The 21,239-nt window shown below is 41.0% G+C and overlaps 1 protein-coding gene across 1 annotated transcript in view; it reads left to right on the top strand.

Annotated features, from left to right (window-relative positions):
* LOC128660489 (uncharacterized) overlaps positions 1-20,973 on the top strand; it is an 808,651-nt gene extending 787,678 nt beyond the window's left edge. Inside the window, exons 14-15 of the mRNA XM_053714366.1 lie at positions 1,790-1,993; positions 20,740-20,973. Of these exons, the coding sequence (XP_053570341.1) occupies positions 1,790-1,993; positions 20,740-20,801 (266 nt within the window). The 3' untranslated portion in view covers positions 20,802-20,973. The remainder of the gene's footprint in view (positions 1-1,789; positions 1,994-20,739) is intronic.
* Positions 20,974-21,239: the final 266 nt, after the last annotated feature.

Raw genomic sequence — 21,239 nt, 5'->3', positions numbered from 1 at the left:
GTTACACTATTTTATTTTTTTCCTTTCCCTCTGAGGAATTCCTGAGACCACCAGACTTTTTTTCACCATTTTAATGGAAATATACTTTATATCAGCGGTTGCCAACCAGTGGTCCATGGACCACTGGTGGTCCACGAGAAGATGTTGGTGGTCCTTGACACCATCAAGCAGGAATTAATCTCCTCTGATGGTGTCACCCCCGTCGCGCCGCAACTCCCTACAGTGCCTTGCTGGAAATCAGTGAAAACCGATGGAGGAGTTAAATTACAATCTCCCTATGCACATTGTGTAGTACTGCGCAACTTGCGTAGCTAGATTGTATTTTTAACTTTTCCCGCCCGGCGCGCTGCTCAGAGAAGGATGCTTTCATTCTAAAGCCAGCAGAGGTTGGTATAGTCTTGGCTTGAATTAGTGGAATTAAAGTATATAAAAAAAAATATTTTTTCCTCATATTCCATTTATTTTCTTCCCTTTACCTATCTCTTTGTAGTAGTTTTCCTAATTCCTTCAGATGGACTTACATCAATGTTTGCCTTCCTCCCCTCCATCTTCTTTTTTGTTTTATTAAATATTAATTATTTTTCATTCTAATAATTTTCCCGCGCACAAAGCCATTCCACCTGAATTCTAGTAATTGCCATCCAGCAGATCAGCCATATCCCACCAGCATTATAGTAATTGCCAATAACATCAGTCGTGGTTAGCTCACATCCATATTGAGAGCTTTCTGATATAAACTTAATTTATGACTCCAATGTCTGTCCAAGATCGTAAGTAGTTTTGAATAATTCCTAATTGGGGAGGTAACTTGGAAGTCTTGTGCTCCATTTAAACATAATTCTTTTTTTCTCACTTTCTGCCTCTCTGTTTCCAGCTCAAAAGTTGGCACTCACTCTTCATCTGTCATTTGGAAGTATTCTCTCAGTTCTGTCATTCAGTTAGTTAATTCCCCCCCAAAAATGCTTAAAAATTTGTAAATATATACATAATGTTAACTTAGCTAAGGTTATACTAGTTATGTAAAGTATGTGTGTGTGTGTGTGTGTGTGTGTGTGTGTATATATATATATATATTATACATACATACACACATTATAGAGGTTTGTACCTTTTTAAAAAAAATCATGTTAGTGGTCCACGGGATTCAAAATTGTGAGTTTAGTGGTCCCTGAGGTCCGAAAGGTTGGCGACCCCTGCTTTATATCATCACATAGATATAGATCTTTGGATCATTTTTAACTTTTGCTATTAGTTATATAGCCACACTCTTTGCTTAATCACATTTGTTTATCACATATATAATATTATCACCAAAGTAAAAAATATATATAAGCAAATATTTCCAGATATGCCAGATAGCATTATGGTAGGTTACATTAGCAATTTGCTTACAGTATTAATGACAACATACTGTATATATATATTGCACTCCAATGGCCTAGGGTTGACAGACCTTCAGGTACCAGCAAACAACTATGAAGACATCAGACCTGCTCCATAGACCATAACTAAAGTTGATTAGGAATACACAGACTTTCTTGAATAGCTGTTTAGGTTTACATAGTATGAGACAAGAACAGAAAATTCAATTAACCAGGCAAACGTTTTTGATCAAATCTAATCACCACTAGCATCTGGGACAGCAGTATCCATATGGGTCTGAAGTACTATAACATACAGCAGCGGGGTAAAGGGCCCTTGTCATATAATTTGTAGTAAGCATTTGCTCCCCCAGGGTGCTTAGGTTAGGAAACAAATTGTTAATAGTTACATGTAATATCTCCTACAGCAAACACAGACGTCTCTGCTCCTGCTCCCTCAACTGGTTCAGAAAACCCCCATCAGGAACTACCTTTGGAAGGAAAACCAGTAACTGTGTCAGCTTCTGACAGTAACCCTCTTGAAGTGTTCTTCAACAGCGTCAAAGATATGGAAGCACCCCAAGTAGCTGCAATTTTTACAAAGGTTGTTGCCACAAATCCTTCATTAAAAGGTAACATTTATTTTATTTTCTTAGTATCTTTGTGTTGATTTTTCACGCTCTACTGAGCAAAATGGAAATAAAGGTAAATGTGAATGCTTATAAGTATTTTACATTTACACGTGTATTTCAGTATTTAGTTTTAAATTAGTTTTCCTTTCCCATTACTATTCTATTTGCTGTTAAATTTGAAAGACATTGGTAGATCTTCCCTATTTCTTCTATAAGGTACGACGAGTCCACGGATTCATCCTTTACTTGTGGGATATTATCCTCCTGCTAACAGGAAGTGGCAAAGAGCACCACAGCAGAGCTGTCTATATAGCTCCTCCCTTAGCTCCACCCCCAAGTCATTCTCTTTGTCTACTCTAAGTACTAGGAAGGGTAAAGTGAAAGAGGTGATAAAATATTAGTTTTTAATTTCTTCAAGCAAGAGTTTGTTGTTTTAAATGGTACCGGTGTGTACTATTTACTCTCAGGCAGCAGATGAAGGAGACTTCTGCCTGGAGGATGATGATCTTAGCATTTGTAACTAAGATCCACTGCTGTTCCCACAGAGGCTGAGGAGTACAAGAAACTTCAGTGTGAGGAACGTTTTCATGCTATACAGCAGTGCGGTATGTTCAGTCATTTTTTCTGGAGAGACTGTGGTATTTCAGAAAGGCTGACAGTATCCCCATGAGGGTAAGGGTAAGCAGTAATCCTAAGAGCTAATAAGAAGGGCATTACTAAGCTTGCATAAGGGGCTAATTACAAAAATGGTTGACACTGAGTTGTGAAGGTTTGTGGGCAAACGTTTTATGAACTGGGAGTGCTGTTAACGTTTTGTGGGCAATAACGTTTTTTGGGCAACTTTATTGAGGGTACACTTGGCTTATTTTTTGGGTCTTAGAACCCACATGGCTAGTTTAAAACCGCTCTGGTGCGGTTCTTTGAGGCTGTAGAGACATCGCGTGAGATGGGCGGGGCCTATTTTTGCGCCTCAGATGCGCAGTTATTTTCACGCAGCAAGCTCTAACTCCTGAGGTCCCTGGTGGATGTTTTGGGCCAAATCGAAGCTTTAACCCCATATTTACTATCCCTGAGGGCAGGTATCGCCACAGCAGGGCTGTGGCAAGGTCCTGGGGGTGTTTTTTTCCGGATTTAGGCCTAAATTCAAAACGGTTTGCACATTAAAGGGTTAAATGTTAATTTTCCTTGTGGGGCAATCTTAACTACATATATTGTGTCTGCTTGCAAAATTTTTAAAAATTTGGTGCATTTTAAATCAGTTTTGCAGAATGTGTATGCTTTTTTTCTCTTAAAGGCGCAGTACCGTTTTTTAAGATTGTTATTTTTTTCACTAAATAAAGTGCTTTCATGCTTGTTTGTAGTCATTACTAGCCTGTTCAACATGTCTGACATTGAGGAAAGTCAATGTTCAATATGTTTAGAAGCCATTGTCGAACCTCCACTTAGAATTTGTCCCTCATGCACTGAAAGGTCAATAAATTGCAAAGAACATATTTTAGCTACTAAAAGTATGTCGCAGGATGATTCTCAGTCAGAAGGGAATCAGGTTATGCCATCTAATTCTCCCCAAGTGTCACAACCATTAACGCCCGCACAAGCGACGCCAAGTACTTCTAGTGCGTCTAATTCTTTCACCCTGCAAGATATGGCCACAGTTATGAATACTACCCTCACAGAGGTTTTATCTACGCTGCCTGGGTTGCAGGGGAAGCGCAGTACTAGAACACCTCCGCTTATTGCTCAGGGAGGTTTTAGCGACTCTGGATGATTGTCACCCTATTGTAGTTCCAGAGAAATTGTGTAAAATGGACAGATTTCTAGAGGTTCCTGCCTACACTGATGTTTTTCCGGTCCCTAAGAGGATTTCGGACATTGTTACTAAGGAATGGGATAGACCAGGTATTCCATTCGCTCCACCTCCTACTTTTAAGAAAATGTTTCCCATATCAGACACCATGCGGGACTCGTGGCAGACTGTCCCTAAGGTGGAGGGAGCTATTTCTACCCTGGCTAAGCGTACAACTATACCTATTGAGGACTCAGGTTGTGCTTTCAAAGATCCTATGGATAAAAAATTGGAGGCTCTCCTGAAGAAAATATTTGTTCATCAGGGTTTTCTTCTCCAACCTATAGCGTGCATTGTTCCTGTAACTACTGCTGCGTCCTTTTGGTTCGAGGCTCTGGAGGAGGCTCTTCAGGTTGAGACCCCATTAGATGATATTTTGGATAGAATTAGGGCTCTCAAGCTAGCTAATTCTTTCATTACAGATGCCGCTTTTCAACTGGCTAAATTAGCGGCAAAGAATTCAGGTTTTGCCATTTTTAGCACGTAGAGCGTTATGGCTTAAGTCCTGGTCTGCTGATGTGTCATCAAAAGCTAAGCTTTTAGCCATACCTTTCAAGGGTAAGACCCTATTCGGGCCTGAACTGAAAGAGATCATTTCAGACATCACTGGAGGGAAAGGCCATGCCCTTCCTCAGGATAAGACAAATAAGATGAGGACCAAACAAAATAATTTTCGTTCCTTTCGAAACTTCAAAGGTGGTCCCTCTACTTCTTCCCCTGCTGCAAAGCAAGAGGGGAATTTTGCTCAATCCAAGTCAGTCTGGAGACCTAACCAGACTTGGAACAAGGGTAAACAGGCCAAGAAGCCCCCTGCTGCCACCAAGACAGCATGAAGGGGTAGCCCCCGATCCGGATCTAGTAGGGGGCAGACTTTCTCTCTTTGCTCAGGCTTGGGCAAGAGACGTTCAGGACTCCTGGGCTTTAGAAATCGTAACCCAGGGGTATCTTCTAGATTTCAAAGATTCTCCAGCAAGGGGGAGATTCCATCTTTCTCAATTGTCTGTAAACCAGACAAAAAGAGAGGCGTTCTTAAGCTGTGTAGAAGACCTATATACCATGGGAGTGATCTGCCCAGTTCCGAAAACAGAACAGGGGCAGGGCTTCTACTCCAATCTGTTTGTGGTTCCCAAAAAAGAGGGAACCTTCAGACCAATTTTGGATCTCAAGATCCTAAACAAATTCCTCAGAGTCCCATCGTTCAAGATGGAGACCATTCAAACTATTTTGCCGATGATCCTGGAGGGTCAATATATGACCACCGTGGACTTAAAGGATGCGTATCTACACATCCCTATCCACAAAGATCATCACCAGTTCCTCAGGTTCGCCTTTCTGGACAAGCATTACCAGTTTGTGGCTCTTCCCTTCGGGTTGGCCACAGCTCCCAGAATTTTCACAAAGGTGCTAGGGTCCCTTCTGGCGGTTCTAAGGCCGCGGGGCATAGCTGTGGCGCCTTATCTGGACGATATCTTAATTCAGGCGTCGACTTACCAACTAGCCAAGTCTCACATGGACATGTTGGCTTTTCTAAGATCTCACGGGTGGAAGGTGAACGTAAAAAAGAGTTCACTTATCCCTCTCACAAGAGTTCCATTCCTGGGAACTCTGATAGATTCGGTGGACATGAATTTTTTTCTGACGGAGGTCAGGAAATCAAAAATTGTATCCATCTGCCGAGCTCTTCATTCCATTCCTCGGCCGTCAGTGGCTCACTGTATGGTGGTAATCGGCTTAATGGTAGCGGCAATGGACATAGTTCCGTTTGCTCGCTTGCATCTCAGACCACTGCAACTATGCATGCTCAAACAGTGAAATGGGGATTATGCAGATTTATCTCCTCAGATAAATCTGGATCAAGAGACCAGAGACTCTCTTCTTTGGTGGTTGTCACAGGATCATCTGTCCAAGGGAATGTGTTTCCGCAGGCCAGCGTGGGTCATAGTAACGACGGACGCCAGCCTTATTGGGCTGAGGTGCAGTCTGGAATTCCCTGAAAGCACAGGGTTTGTGGACTCAGGAGGAGGCTCTCCTCCGATAAATATTCTAGAACTGAGAGTGATATTCAACGCGCTTCAGGCGTGGCCTCAGCTGGCTTTGGCCAGATTCATAAGATTCCAGTCGGACAATATCATGACTGTAGCATATATCAATCATCGGGGGAACAAAGAGTTCTCTAGCGATGATACAGGTTACCAAAATAATTCGATGGGCAGAGACTCACTCTTGCCATCTATCAGCAATCTATATCCCAGGAGTGGAGAACTGGGAAGCGGATTTTCTAAGTCGTCAGACTTTTCATCCGGGGAAGTGGGAACTCCATCCGGAGGTGTTTGCACAATTGATTCAGCAATGGGGCACACCAGAATTGGATCTGATGGCGTCTCGTCAGAACGCCAAACTTCCTCAGGCAGTACTGATGGATGCTCTAGCAGTACCCTGGTCGTTCAACCTGGCTTATGTGTTTCCACCATTTCCTCTCCTTCCTCGTTTGATTGCCAGAGTCAAACAGGAGAGAGCTTCTGTGATTTTGATAGCACCTGCGTGGCCACGCAGGACTTGGTATGCAGACCTGGTGGACATGTCATCTCTTCCACCATGGACTCTGCCACTGAGACAGGACCTTCTGATTCAAGGTCCGTTCCAGCATCCAAATCTATTTTCTCTGCGGCTGACTGCTTGGAGATTAAACGCTTGATCTTATCCAAGCGGGGATTCTCTGAGTCGGTCATAGATACCTTGATTCAGGCTCGAAAGCCTGTCACCAGGAAAATTTATCATAAGATATGGCGTAAATATCTTTATTGGTGCGAATCCAAAGGCTACTCATGGAGTAAGATCAGGATTCCTAGGATTTTGTCCTTTCTCCAAGAAGGATTGGAGAAGGGGCTATCAGCTAGTTCCTTAAAGGGACAGATATCTGCTTTATCAATTCTACTGCACAAGCGTCTGGCAGATATTCCAGACGTTCAGTCATTCTGTCAGGCTTTAGTTAGAATCAAGCCTGTCTTTAAACCTGTTGCTCCGTCATGGAGTTATAATTTAGTTCTTAAAGTTCTTCAAGGGGTTCCGTTTGAACCTATGCATTCCATTGATATTAAGCTTCTATCTTGGAAAGTTCTGTTTTTAGTTGCTATCTCTTCGGCTCGAAAAGTTTCTGAACTATCTGCATTGCAATGCGACTCGCCTTATCTTGTTTTCCATGCTGATAAGGTGGTTTTGCGTACCAAACCTGGATTCCTTCCTAAGGTTGTTACTAATAGGAATATCAATCAGGAAATTGTTGTTCCTTCTCTGTGTCCTAATCCTTCCTCTAAGAAGGAGCGTCTGTTGCACAACTTGGACGTGCTTCAGGCTTTGAAGTTTTACTTGCAAGCAACCAAAGATTTCCGTCAAACATCTTCTTTGTTTGTTGTCTATTCTGGAAAACGTAGAGGTCAAAAAGCTACGGCTACCTCTCTTTCTTTTTGACTGAAAAGCATCATCCGTTTGGCATACGAGACTGCTGGACAGCAGCCTCCTGAAAGGATTACAGCTCACTCTACTAGAGCGGTGGCTTCCACATGGGCTTTTACAAATGATGCTTCTGTTGAACAGATTTGTAAGGCTGCGACTTGGTCTTCGCTTCATACCTTTTCCAAATTTTACAAATTTGATACTTTTACTTCTTCGGAGGCTATTTTTGGGAGAAAAGTTCTTCAAGCAGTGGTGCCTTCTGTTTAACCATCTGTCTTGTCCCTCCCATTCTTCTGTGTCCTGTAGCTTTGGTATTGTATCCCACAAGTAAAGGATGAATCCGTGTACTGTTAGTGTTGGTATTAATGGCAGTTGTTTAAGGTAAGTGTTTGCAAATACCTTCCTGGGATCCGGGGGCCATTCCTTGTTTACATCATATGCCAGAAGATGCACAGTTTTTTTCGCTTTTATGCACCTTGGAAAACAAATTGAGGTTTTGGGTATACTGTCATTTTAATTTGTTATTACTAGCCTGTTGCAGAATGCTTTTCTCACTTCTTTAGCTCTTTTAAGCTTAATTTTGGCACTTGGTTTATTTGAGCCTCAAGAACATTGCAGGACGCTGCAGGAATTGGGAGGGCTTGTGGGAAAGCACACAATGCACAAGAGAGGTCTGGTATCTAACCTTTAGGGCTCAGGGTTTGTTGTTTTGCTTTGTTGTCTGTCTCCATGGCTTTCTCCCTGCATTTAAATCATACATTCAGTTTGCTGTGACAGATTTATGTACTTTAATGTCTCCTCAGGCTAAATGTTGGCATTCTGATTTTGCTGTTACCCCACGATCTAGGCCCATTTCCGTATATTTGATGCCACTATTTGCGATCATATAAAAGAAATTACTTTTTTCCAAACTTTGGGTTTCTCATTGAAATGTTTTACACACAACTACTGCACTCATAAGATAAATGGTTGTAAAAGCTTCTCTTGGGGCCCCTTTTGTTAAAAAATAGCAGACATATATGGCTTAACCATTGGTTTTTGGCAAGTAGAAGGCTACTAATTGCAGCTGCGCACCACACTATTGAAATTCCCGAAAGTGAAGGGGTTAATCAGATAGCTTGTAAAATCAATATATGCTGTAGTGTAGGGATTACCCTCCCACCTGACACCTCACACTACCTGATTCTTACCTAAACCCCAAACTCCCCCTTGTTAGGTACTGGCAGACAGTATGGCAGTATGCAGTTTAGAGCTTTTATTTATTATTTTTAAATATATTTTTTTTTCAAATGTTGTGTAGGTATCTCTTGTCACCCTCTCACCTCTCTGCCAGTAACAAATTATTCTTTTTTTATATTTATATATATATATATATATATATATATATATATATATATATATATATATATTTATTTAATATAGCTTTTTTCTGTAGTGTAGACATCCTCCCCCCCTCGCCCTTGTAAATGATTGCTGTATTTGTGTTGTGACCCATCCCTCCTTCTCCCTTAACAACTCATTTTTTGCATTGTATGGAACTCCTGTCCCCCCTCCCGCACTGGGTCATGCACTGGCCTCCTTTCCCACACCTTCCACTCGTGCCAAGGGGTGGTCATTACAGACAGTAACAGAATAGGCCAATCTAGCTTTTATGGTAACGGAGCACAATCAGTGCTTTAATACCATATGAAAGCAGATTGGTAAAAAATGAACGTTAAATCCAGAATTTGTATTTCTTTCTAATGACACAGTGAGTCCATGGATCATCATAATTACTGTTGGGAATATCACTCCTGGTCAGCAGGAGGAGGCAAAGAGCACCACAGCAAAGCTATTAAATACCACTCCCTTACCCACAAACCCCAGTCATTCTCTTTGCCTGTGCAAGGAGGTGGTAAAGTTTTTAGGTGTCTGAAGATTCTTCAATCAAGAGTTTGTTATTTTTAAAGCATAGCAGGTTGTTCTGTTTTTTCAGGGGTCTAGCTGTGTTCCACATCAGTCTCTTCAGTAGAGCTGTGGTGGCTTTCGAGCATTTGGAAAATGGTGGGGTTTTTCACTCTCACTGTGCCTTCCATATCTGGTGCTGCCCTATCCTGTTAGTCTGATTAGGATTAGTCAGACTTTCATTGTTCCACAGGTCTATTGGGGGAGGAAGCCTTTCCATATCTGTGAGCTGCCCTGCTGCCGGGCAGAGTGTTCTCAGGTAAGTGCCTATTTATTATTTTCTTTACTGTCAGAAGAAAAGGTTATGGCACTTCTCTGAGGATTGGGACTTTGAATCCTATCTGGTGTTTTTATTTATTGGCAGTATGTTGGGCACTGTTTGACACTCTGGAGGAGAGGCTCTCGGTTTTTGCAGCTGTGTTTGCTGCTTGTGTTTGTCTTACAGCCAGCGTTTTTTCTAACATGATTATGGAGTCTTGTTGTTACACCCATGAATAGGAGGGGAGGTTTGCAGATGCAGCAATTAAGTAATGCGCCTTTCCGGAGCTCTGTTTGTGTTCCAGTCTGTGTGGAGGTTGCTTGTGGCGTTGTTAACTACCACGCTTTGGGGCTTTTCATTGTGCTGTAGTTTCTTTTAATTCCAGATTGTTGGGTTGTCATTCCGGTTTTCAGGAGGTCAGGTAGGCTCCCAGCAGGGTCTGTTAAGGTTAAGAGGCTGCTTGGAGGGTTCTGTAGTTTTTTGTTAAGCGTTTTTTTTCCGTTTAGTAGAGCAAGCTTTTTTTTGCAGTAAAAAAGTTGTCCTTTTAAAATTTAAAGGTCCAGTAACGTTTTTAATTTTGGGAAGCTAGTTTGATTTATTTTTGATAAAGATGGATCAAGAGGCTTTGCAAAATGTTACATGTAGCTTATGCTTTGACTCTAATGTGGAACCTCCAATCCCTTTTTGTTCATCATGTATTGATAGGACATTACATTATAGGGATAGACTTTTTGAATCTGAGCCATCATAAGCTAAGGCGGATGCTGTTCAGGGGTCCCCTGTCCAGGATATGCTGCAGCTTTCTCCTCAAACGTCCCATCCTGTAGTGTCTACTCATGCAGTGCCCAGTGTTTCATCTGTTACTCCAGTTGGGGTTTCCTTGCAGGACATGGCTTCCCAGATATCCTCTGCGGTAACTGATGCCCTGTGTGGTAACTGATGCCCTGGCATCTTTTCCTTTGTTTCAGGGGAAGCGTAAAAGGAGATATAGAGATTCAGGGAGTAAGGTGTCTGAATCAGGTGTGGCTATGTCGAATAGTTCCTCTCATAGATCTGAGGGGGAGGATTCTTCGGTAGCGTCTGAGGGGGAGATCTCAGGCTCAGATAGTATAGTAACTTCCGCTGATACAGAAGTGGTTATTTTCAGGTTTAAGCTTGAGCACCTCAGGGTGCTGGTCAAGGAAGTTTTAGCTTCTTTGGATGACTCTGATACCACGGTTGTAGTCACTCCAAAGAAGTCTAGTAAGCTGAATAAGTATTTTGATGTTCCTTTAGCGGTGGAGGTTTTTCCTGTTCCAGACCGTGCTTCTGAGATTATTTCACGGGAGTGGGAGAAGCCTCGGATTCCTTTTTCCCTTTCTCCTATTTTTAAGAAGATGTTTCCAATTGCTGATTCTATTAAGGAGTCTTGGTAGACAGTTCCTAAAGTGGAAGGAGCTATTTCCACTTTAGCTAAGAGGACTACTATTCTCATAGAGGATAGCTGTTCTTTTAAGGATCCTATGGATAAGAAGTTGGAGGCGTTACTTAAAAGGAGGTTTGTTCACCAGGGGTTGCAATGGCAGCCTGCGGTGTGTATTGCTACTGTCACTAGTGCGGCAGCATATTGGTTTGATGCATTGTCTGATTCTATTCAGGCAGATACAACTCTTGAGGAAATTTTGGATAGGATTAGGGCTCTTAAATTGGCTAATTCCTTTATCACTGATGCCTCTTTGCAGGTCATCAAGCTGGGAGCAAAGATTTCTGGCGTTGCTTTTTTGGCTCGCAGGGCTTTGTGGTTGAAGTCTTGGTCTGCGTATGTGTCTAAGTCTAAGCTTTTGTCTATTTCTTAAGAGGGTAAGACCTTGTTTGGGCCGGGCTTATTTGAGATTACGGGAGGAAAGGGTCATTCCCTTCCCCAGGATAAGAGAAATAAGTCGAAGGGTCATCAGAGTAATTTTCGCTCCTTTCATAAATTTGCAGGCAAGCCTTCCCACTCTTGTTCCAAACAGGAACAGTTCAAGTCCTCCTGCAAGTCCAATCACCCTTGGAGCAAGGGGAAGCAATCTAAGAAGCCTGTCTCTGACTCAAAGTCAGCATGAAGAGTCTGCCCCCAGTCCGGGAGCGGATTTTGTGGGGGGCAGACTTTCCTTTTTCGCTCAGGCTTGGGTTCAGGATGTTCCAGATCCCTGGGCGGTGGACGTGGTATCCCACGGATACAAGTTGGAGGTAAAAAGTTTCCCTCCCTGGGGCAGGTATCACCTTTAAAGATGATCTGTAGACCCGATAAAAAGAGAGGCGTTCTTACGTTATGTCCAGGATCTTTCAGATCTTGAAGTTATAGTTCCTGTTCCAGTTCAGGAGCAGGGTCTGGGTTTCTATTCCAACCTGTTCATGGTTCCCAAAAAGGAGGGCACTTTCAGGCCTATTCTGGATCTCAAATGCGTAAACAAGTTCCTCAGAGTTCCATCGTTCAAAATGGATACTATCCTTTCCATTCTTCCTTTTGTTCAGGAGGGTCAGTTCATGACTACTGTGTATTTAAAGGATGCGTATCTGCACATTCCCATCCACAAGGATCATTACAAGTTTCTATGGTTTGTGTTTCTAGACAAACACTTTTAGTTTGTGGCCCTTCCTTTTGGTCTTGCAACGGCTCCCAGAATTTTTTCGAAGGTCCTGGGAGCGTTGTTGGCGGTGCTCAGGTTGCAGGGTGTTGCAGTGGCACCTTATCTGGACGATATTCTAGTTCAGGCGTACTCTTTTCGACAAGCAAGCTCCCACATGGAGTTGTCTTTTCTGCGCACCCACGGATGGAAGGTAAATTTAGGAAAAAGTTCCTTGGTTCCAGCTACAAGGGTGATATTCTTGGGAACCATTAAAGATTCTCTAGAGATGATCTTTTTGACAGAGGTCAGAAAAACAAAGATCTTCAACTCTTGTCTTGCCCTTCAGTCCTCTCCTCGGCCGTCAGTGGCTCAGTGCATTGAGGTAATTGGTCTGATGGTGTCAGCTATGGACATCATTCCGTTTGCTCGATTCCATCTCAGTCCTCTGCAGTTATGCATGCTCAGACAATAGAATGGGGATTATGCGGATCTGTCTTCTCGAATTGTTCTGGATCAGCGACAAGAGATTCTCTTCGGTGGTGGTTGTCTCAAGATCTTCTCTCTCAGGGAACCTGCTTTCGCAGACCTACCTGGGTGATTGTGACCATGGATGCCAGTCTGCTGGGATGGGGAGCTGTCTGTGGCTCGTTGAAGCTGCCACTTGGTCATCTTTACACACTTTTTCAAAATTTTACAAGTTTGATACTTTTGCTTCGGCTGAGGCTTCTTTTGGGAGAAAGGTTCTTCAAGCAGTGGTGCCTTCCGTTTAGGTTACCTGTCTTGTCCCTCCCTTATCATCCGTGTCCTCTGGCTTGGGTATTGGTTTCCAACAGTAATTATGATGATCCGTGGACTCACCATGTCATTATAAAGAAAAGAAAATTTATGCTTACCTGATAAATTTATTTATTTCTTGACACGGTGAGTCCACAGCCCGCCCTGTATTTTTTAGACAGGTTATTTTTCTACAAACCTCAGGCACCTCTGCACCTTATATTACTTCCTTTCTCCTTTCCCTTTGGTCGAATGACTGGGGTTTGTGTGTAAGGGAGTGGTATTTAACAGCTTTGCTGTGGTGCTCTTTGCCTCCTCCTGCTGACCAGGAGTGATATTCTCAATAGTAATTATGATCCGTGGACTCACCATGTCCAGAAAGAAAGAAATTTATCAGGTAAGCATACATTTTCTCTTTTCTTTTGTTTGTTATTATTATTAAATGTTTAAAAGCAAGACAATTCCTTAATTAAAGGGACAGTATACTGTAAAATTTTTTTTCAATTAATGTATTTTCAATGACTTGTAACACCAGCTGCACAGTATAAAATGTTTGAGAATTTGCATTTTCAGGTTTATTTGTGTATATGAATTAGCTGGTGTGTGCTTTTAAACCACAGCCTATTACAATGGGTTGAGCTTCCAGCTAATATCAGATCTCATTATGTTATCACTTTTATTCACACAGACTTGCTTCCTTATCTTATATCTGTTTGTAAAGCAAAGCTCAATACTTAGAAAGAACAATGCAAAATTAACATTTTATTACTTAAACTATCCTGCAACCCACTAAGAGTGTAATTACTTCTGCTGGCTGTGTTTACATAGTCTGTCAATATACTCCAGTATCAATTTTTAGTATAGGTTTAGTATAGGTTGTGATACCACAGGCTAAATCAGCTATTTTGTTTGCTGAAATAGAGGTGAAGTAGCTACTTGTAAACAATTTAATACACTACAGCAGGTAAAATGGATCATTGGGAACAATTTAAAGGGGAGAAAAAAAATTGGATGAACTGTCTCTTTAAACTGCCCCCATTCCCATCTTTGGAGCTTTGTATGAGATCATAAATGTAATCACTGATGACATCATACAACATAGTTGATTACATCAATAGTGAAAATTATATACAGTCATGGCCAAAAATATTGGCACCCCTGCATTTCTGTCAGATAATGCACCACTTCACCCAGAATATTGTTTATGCATACTCATGTTTATTTCTTTTGTTTGTATTAGTATGACACAAAAAAAGTGCAGAGAAAAAAGCCAAATCTGACACATTCCACGCAAAACTCCAAAAACAGACTAGACAAAATTATTGGCACCCTCAATTTAGTATTTGTTTGCACACCCCTTGGAAAAAATAACTGAAATCAATCGCTTCCTGTAACCATCAATGAGTTTCTTACACCTCTCTACTGGAATTTTGGACCACTATTCTTTCGCCATCTGCTCCAGGTCTCTCGGATTGGAAAAGTTCCTTTTCCCAACTGCTGTTTTGAGATCTCTCCACAGGTGCTCTATGAGATTGAGAACTCTACTCCAGTTCAGTACTCTCCAGCGCTTTGTCTTAAACCATTTCTGGGTGCTTTTTGACATGCGCTTTGGGTCATTGTCCTGCTGTAAGACCCACGACCTATGACGGAGACCCAACTTTCTGACACTGGGACCTACATTGCACCACAGAATTCTTTGGTAGTCTTCAGATTTCATAAAACCATGCACACAGTCAAGACATTTAGTGCCTGAAGCAGCAAAGCAACCCCAAAACATCAGTGAACCTCCAACATATTTGACTGTAGGGACTGTATTCTTTTCTTTAAAAACCTCATTTCTTTTTCTGAAAACAGTAGAATGATGGGCTTTACCAAAAAGATGTCATTTTGTGTTGTCTGTCTACAGCACATTCTCCTTTTGTTGGCTTCCTCAGGTACGTTTTGGCAAACTCCAATCTGGAGTTTTTAGGTTTCTGTGTCAGCATTGGAGTCTTCCTGGGTCTCCTACCATAGCGTCCCTCTTCATTCAAATGGCGACGTATAGTTCAAGCTGACACATTTGTACCCTGTTCCTGAAGGTCAGCTTGAATTTGTCTGGAAGTTGATCGAAGTTCTTTATCCACTATTCGAACAATCGTTCATTGCAGTCTTTCTTTTTTCTCTTTTGTCCACGTCCAGGGAGATTAGCTACAGTGCCATGGGCTGTAAACTTCTTGACAATGTTGCGCACAGTGGACACAGGAACATTAAGATCTTTGGAGATGTACTTGTAACCTTGAGATTGTCCATGCTTTTCCACAATTTTTGTTCTCAAATCCTCAGACAATTCTTTGCTGTTCTTTATCTTCTCCATGCTCGGCGTGGCACACAGACACACAACAGAAAGGTTGAGTCCATTTTTCATTATTTTAACTGGTTGCCGGTGTGATTTCTATATTGTCAGCGCATGTTAATTGATACAGGTGAGTTTAATTACAAATTACAGGAGCATCACAAACTTGGAATGCAATTATTTATTACAATTTTGAGAAAGTGCCAATAATTTTGTTCAGTCCATTTTTTGAGTTTTGCATGGAATGTGTCAGATTTGGCTTTTTTTCCTCCACTTTTTTGTGTCATACCAAATCAAACAAAATAAATAAACATGAGAACGCCTAAACATTTGTAATTACAACAATTTTCTGGGCAAAGTGGTGCATTATCCGACATGCAGGGGTGCCAATATTTTTGGCCATGACTGTACGTGTGTGTGTATATATACGGTTGATGCAGAAATATATATAAAAAAACACCCAGAGATAACTTGTATAACAGTATGCCACTAGAGAAATGTGTTGGTGTGGTGTTGAAGGGTGAGCAAGAGTTATGCGAGAGAGAAGGGGGTTATGTTCAAGGGGGAGGCAGACTGAGAGGCTTAGCAAGGGCTGGCATGTGAGGGACTGTGAGCTAAGAGGATAAGCAGGCATGTGTGTGAAGACGAAGGGGTAAGAGGAGAGGGAGAAGGCTGTGTGCAACAAAGATGGAGAGGAATAAAGGGTGTGAAGCAGACTGTAAAGAGACAGGGTGAGGAGGATAGTGGATATCAGGTTGGTGAGAAGAGGTTGAGGAGGAGGGTGTTAAAGAAGGGAGGGCTAAGAGGATAAACATAAGGTGGTGTGTAAGGGTTAGTTGCATTGAGAGGGTGAGCAGGGTGTGAGGAAAAGGATGCTGAGAAGGTGAGTGAGACATAAACAAACATGTTGTGTGGAGAAAATGAAGGTAACATTGTGTGTAAGGCGGTAGCATGAGGATGGTGGTTGCATCAAAAGGAGAGGGGGAATGAAAAGATGACCAGGGACTTATGTAGAGGAGACTGATCTTAGATGGTGCAGATTTTTCTATATATTATAGATGATGTCATCAAATATGTCAACAATGGTGCTGTCATCAAATATTTCACCAATGATGTCATCAGTGGCATCATTGATGATGTGCAGAGCTCCTGAATGGGGGCAAGTTAGGACTTCCCTTGCGTTTAAACATCTGATAGAAAAGTTAAACTCTGAATATAATATTTCTTTTTAATGGCAGTGAGAGTCCATAATTCATTCATTACCTTTGGGAAATTCTTCACCTGGTCACCAGGAGGAGGCAGACACCCCAAACAAGCAATTTAGTATCCCTCCCACTTCCCCTACCCTCCAGTAGTTCTTTGCCATGCATCATGGAGAGAGAGGTTTTCTGAGGATTTTATAGTCCTCAATGGATTGTTTTTTTCAAGAGAGGACTGGGAGTGATAAGTAGCCATCTAAACCTCTTTGTAGAGTATTGGTTAAGTATAGTTACTGAATGTCACAGGGGGGTTCCCTGGCCTCATACCAGTAATTCCTTGCTATCCTCCCATACAGGCAACCAGGGTGAGTTACACTGCTTTACTTTTACCACAGGTCCCTGTCAGAGCAAGGAGCATGCTGTCAGACCTGGAGTAGCTGAGAGTACCTTGAAGGAAGGCTCTGGTAAGGTGAGCTCTGATCAGTGTGATACAGGATTCATGAGCTTTATGGTGTTTGCATGAATTTGTGTGATCCAGTGTACACATATAGACTCAGCCGAGCGCACATGAATACCTACATATCCCTATTCACAAGGATCATCACCGTTTTTTTTGTTTTGCCTTTCTGGAAACCATTACCAGTTTGTAGCTCTTCCTTTCAGATTGGCTACTGCTCCTCCTATATTTATCAAGGTCTTAGGAGCTCTTTTGTCGACCGTCCGTCTTCAGGGGATGCCGGTTGCTCCCTACTTGGATGACATATTGGTTCAAGAACCATCTTTACATTCTGCAAGCTTTCAAACAGATACATTACTCTGGTATCTTTGGACTCATGGCTGAAAGGTGAATTTTGAAAAGAGTTCCCTCATTCCCAGTACCAGAGTGACTTTCTTGGGCACTATCATAGATTCTATCGATTTTAAGCTTTTCCTTACAGAACAACAGAGGAAGAAGCTTCAGGATGCCTGCCGCTTACTTCACTCTACTCCTCTATCTGTGGCTCAATGTATGGAGGTTGAAGGTCTTATGGTAGCGGCTTTGAATGCTATTCCTTTTGCAAAATTCCATCTGGGACCTCTTCAGTTATGTATGCTAGGTCAGTGGAATAGGGACCATTCCAATCTTTCCCAGATAATCAATCTGGATTCTGGGACCAAGGAGTCTTCCTATGGTGACTGTCTTCAGAAACTGTTCAGAGTTTTCTGCGCCCTCCCTGGGAAATATTGGGCACGGTATGGGGCCATCACAGAGCTCAGGGGATTTGGTGCCCGGAGGAAGCAAAGCTTCCAATAAACATTTAGTAATTTTCTATTCCCTGCTGTTGCGGCCCCTGTTGCGTTCCGTCAATTTTATTCGGTTTCAGTCAGACAACGTCACCACAGTGGCTTATGTCAACCATCAGGGAGGCATTCGCAGTACACTGGCGATAAATGGTCTCTTGCATCCTTCAATGGGCGGAGACTTATCGTCATATATCAGCTATCCATATTCCAGGGGTGGACAGTTGGGAAGCGGATTTTGAGTCGACAGACACTTCATTCAGGAGAGTGGTCTCTAAATTAGGAAGTGCTTCAAAAGATATCACCCTCTAGGTTTCTCAGAGAGGGTTGTTAATAACTTGGTATAGGCCAGAAAGACTGTCACTAGATGTATCTATTACAAGGTCTGTAAGACTTACTTATCTTGGTGTATCTTACTTATCTTGGTGATAGGGGCACAAGGTGAAGATTCCGCAGATTCTACAGTTTCTCCAGGATGGTTTGGAGAAGGGTTTGTCGGCTAGTTCACTTAAGGGTTAGATTTCTGCCCTTTCTGTTCTTTTGCATAAGAAGTTGGCTCAGTTACCTTTTGTTCAGGCTCTTGCCCGAATTCAACCTGTTTTCAAACCTACTGCTCCTCCTTAGAGCCTTAATCTTGTTCTTAAAGTTCGGCAGTAGGTTCCCTTTGATCTTATGCATTTGGTTGATGTTAAACTTTTATCTTGGAAAGTTTCGTTTATGTTGGCAATTTCTTCTGCTCATCGAGTTTCTGAATTGTCTGCTCTACTTTGTGATCCACATTTTTTAATTTTTCATGCGGATAAGGCTGGGTTATGTACTAAGATTGTTTTGGTTTTTTACCTAAGGTTGTCATAACATCAATCAGGAGATTGTTGTTCCGTCCCTTTGTTCTAATCTGTCTTCTTCTAAGGAAAGGTTGTTGCACAATCTGGATTTGGTTAGAGATTTAAAGCTCTAATCTTCATGCTACCAAGGAATTTCGTCAGTCATCTTCCTTATTTATTTTGTGCTCTGGTAAGCGCAAGGGTCAGAAGGCCACTGCTTTTTCCTCGTCTTCCTTCACAGTCTGATTCACATGACATACATTGAAACGGGTCAACAGCCTCCATCTCGGATTACAGCTCATTCTTCCTGTGCGGTGTCTTCCTCTTGGGCCTTCAAGAATGAGTCTTCAGTGGAACAGATTTGTAAAGCTGCTACTTGATCTTCATTACACACATTCACAAAATTCTACAAATTCAATGTTTTTGCCTCCCCGGAGGCATCTTTTGGGAGACAGGTTCTTCAAGCGGTGTTGCCTAGTTCTTAGGACTGCTATTTTTCTTCCTTCCCTCCCTTCCTATTCATTTTTATCCTTCTGCTTGGGTATTAATGAATGAATCATGGACTCTCACTGCCATTAGAAAGAAAACAAAATGTATGCTTACCTGATAAATGATTTTCTTTCTTAGCAGTGAGAGTCCACGTCCACCTACCCTGAGTTTATGTTGTGGCGGCAGTCTTTGGCACCTCTATACCACTTGTCTTCTTTTTCCTTATCCTTGGCTTGAACTACTGGAGGGTAGGGGAAGTGGGAGGGATAGTTATATTGCTTGTTTGGGGTATCTTTGCCGCCTCCTGGTGGCCAGGTGAAGTATTTATATAGGTTATTTATGAATTGTGGACTCTCACTGCCAAGAAAGAAAATAATTTATTAGGTAAGCATACATTTTGTGATACGGATGTGTGTGTGTGTGTGTGTGTGTATATATATATATATATATATATATATATATATATATATATATATATAAAATGTGTGTATGTATATATGGTATGTGTGTGTGTGTATATATATATATATATATATACACACACGTGTGTATGTATATATGGTCTATACTGTATGTGTATATGTACATGTATGTATGTACTGTGTGTGTGTGTGTAGAGAGAGAGATCAAAATAAACAACACTTCAAAAATTGGTGCACATCAGAATAAAACAATTTACAAACTTAGTTTGCTATATTATATTATATAATCATACCTCTTGTCCTGTAACAATTGAGGCCACTTTAGGACTTTGCCATATGGCATATGTTAAAACATTCAAGAATTTATGTAAGAAAAAGGCCACTCTTGGGTCTCATAGGTTATAAATCTATATAAAATCACACACAGAGATTATATAAAACATTATAGTTTATAACCTAGCTGGTCTCTTGAATGTAGGACACCCATATCTTAGCTTACATTTATATTGCTAAATAGAGGAGAAAATATTATTAATAGGTACAGAGATAGGGTATACAATGACAATGATTTGTAATAAGATACAAAAACATTACAGATTAAACAAATCTAATACAAGAAGGAGAGGGTTTACTGTCTGCAGGTTGATGGTGCAGAGACATAAGGTTTGGGGTAGCTTGTCATATGGATTGTAATTGCAGCATTAAGTCAAATAATTTAAAGATTTTGGTAGGATGAAAAACAAAGGAATAGTAAGCCTCTCTGAATAGGTAGGTATATTCTGTAGGAGGTGGCTAATCAAGCAGGGAGTTGCTCAAATAATATGGCTTCTCTGTGCTCAGTATATTCAGAGTACTCCACTACATTTCTTGAAATTATGTCTTTTTTTACTGTTTTCTTGCTCTATATTATACCAAGTAGCAGTCGGACACAAAATATACAATGCAATTATGTAAGTTATATCAAAATTGTCAAGCATTCATATAACAAGGTAAACAGGGAGTTTAAGAAGAAGGTAAAATGGGCAATACAGATTACAGAACTCTCTATAAGAGACTCCTTATATAGTCGCTTCAAGCTTGGGACATAAGTTTAAATGCTGAGACCAAAACAAAAAGTGCCCATAAGGTGTCATGAATAGGCATCTCACAATTAGGAGCAGGCATACAATAGGTTATTAGTCAGTATAGAGATGGTGTAACTGGTGAGATCAAGCATCAACAGAGGAGAGAGAGAAAAATACATATCAAGTTAGTGTTTTATTATCATAATTATATTGTTTAAATGTACCTTTTTATTGAAATTAATTTATTATTTTATCTTTTTGTCCATAGGAATTGATGTGGAGAGTGTCATGAAATATCTGAAAGACACTGGGAAAATAAAGAGGTCCTAATATAATACAAAGTCGCCATGCTGTGAAATATTCTTTTTGTGTGCAGATTGTAATAGATTTTGAGTTTTACGTTAGTACTGAATACTGATTTGCAATTATTTGTTACAATACTTTTATGTACTGATGTTTTTGTATAATAATAAACCAAGCTTTTTTTTGTTTTTTCTTTTAATGTAACGTGGACCTCATTATGCTTTGTAAACAGGTTTTTTGTTTTTTTTTAATCAACTGTTTTTATTAAAGTTTTCAACAAGTTTTCAAACATGAGTACAGAGAAAAAGACCAAATAAAACAAGAAAAAGGATAGAAAAATAAAAAATTATAAATACAAACATGTCATGTCTCAGTATACATCGTGTTGGCGACACAAAGAAACAGAGAAAGAGCAATTACAACCACTAATATCGATCTCTTATTCAGCAAGTGTTCGTCTCTAAT

The sequence above is a fragment of the Bombina bombina genome, chromosome 5, assembly GCF_027579735.1.
Source record: "Bombina bombina isolate aBomBom1 chromosome 5, aBomBom1.pri, whole genome shotgun sequence".
Classification (NCBI taxonomy): Eukaryota; Metazoa; Chordata; class Amphibia; order Anura; family Bombinatoridae; genus Bombina; species Bombina bombina.
The sequence above is the reverse complement of the archived record's forward strand: the minus strand, read 5'-3'. Positions and strand labels throughout refer to the sequence as shown.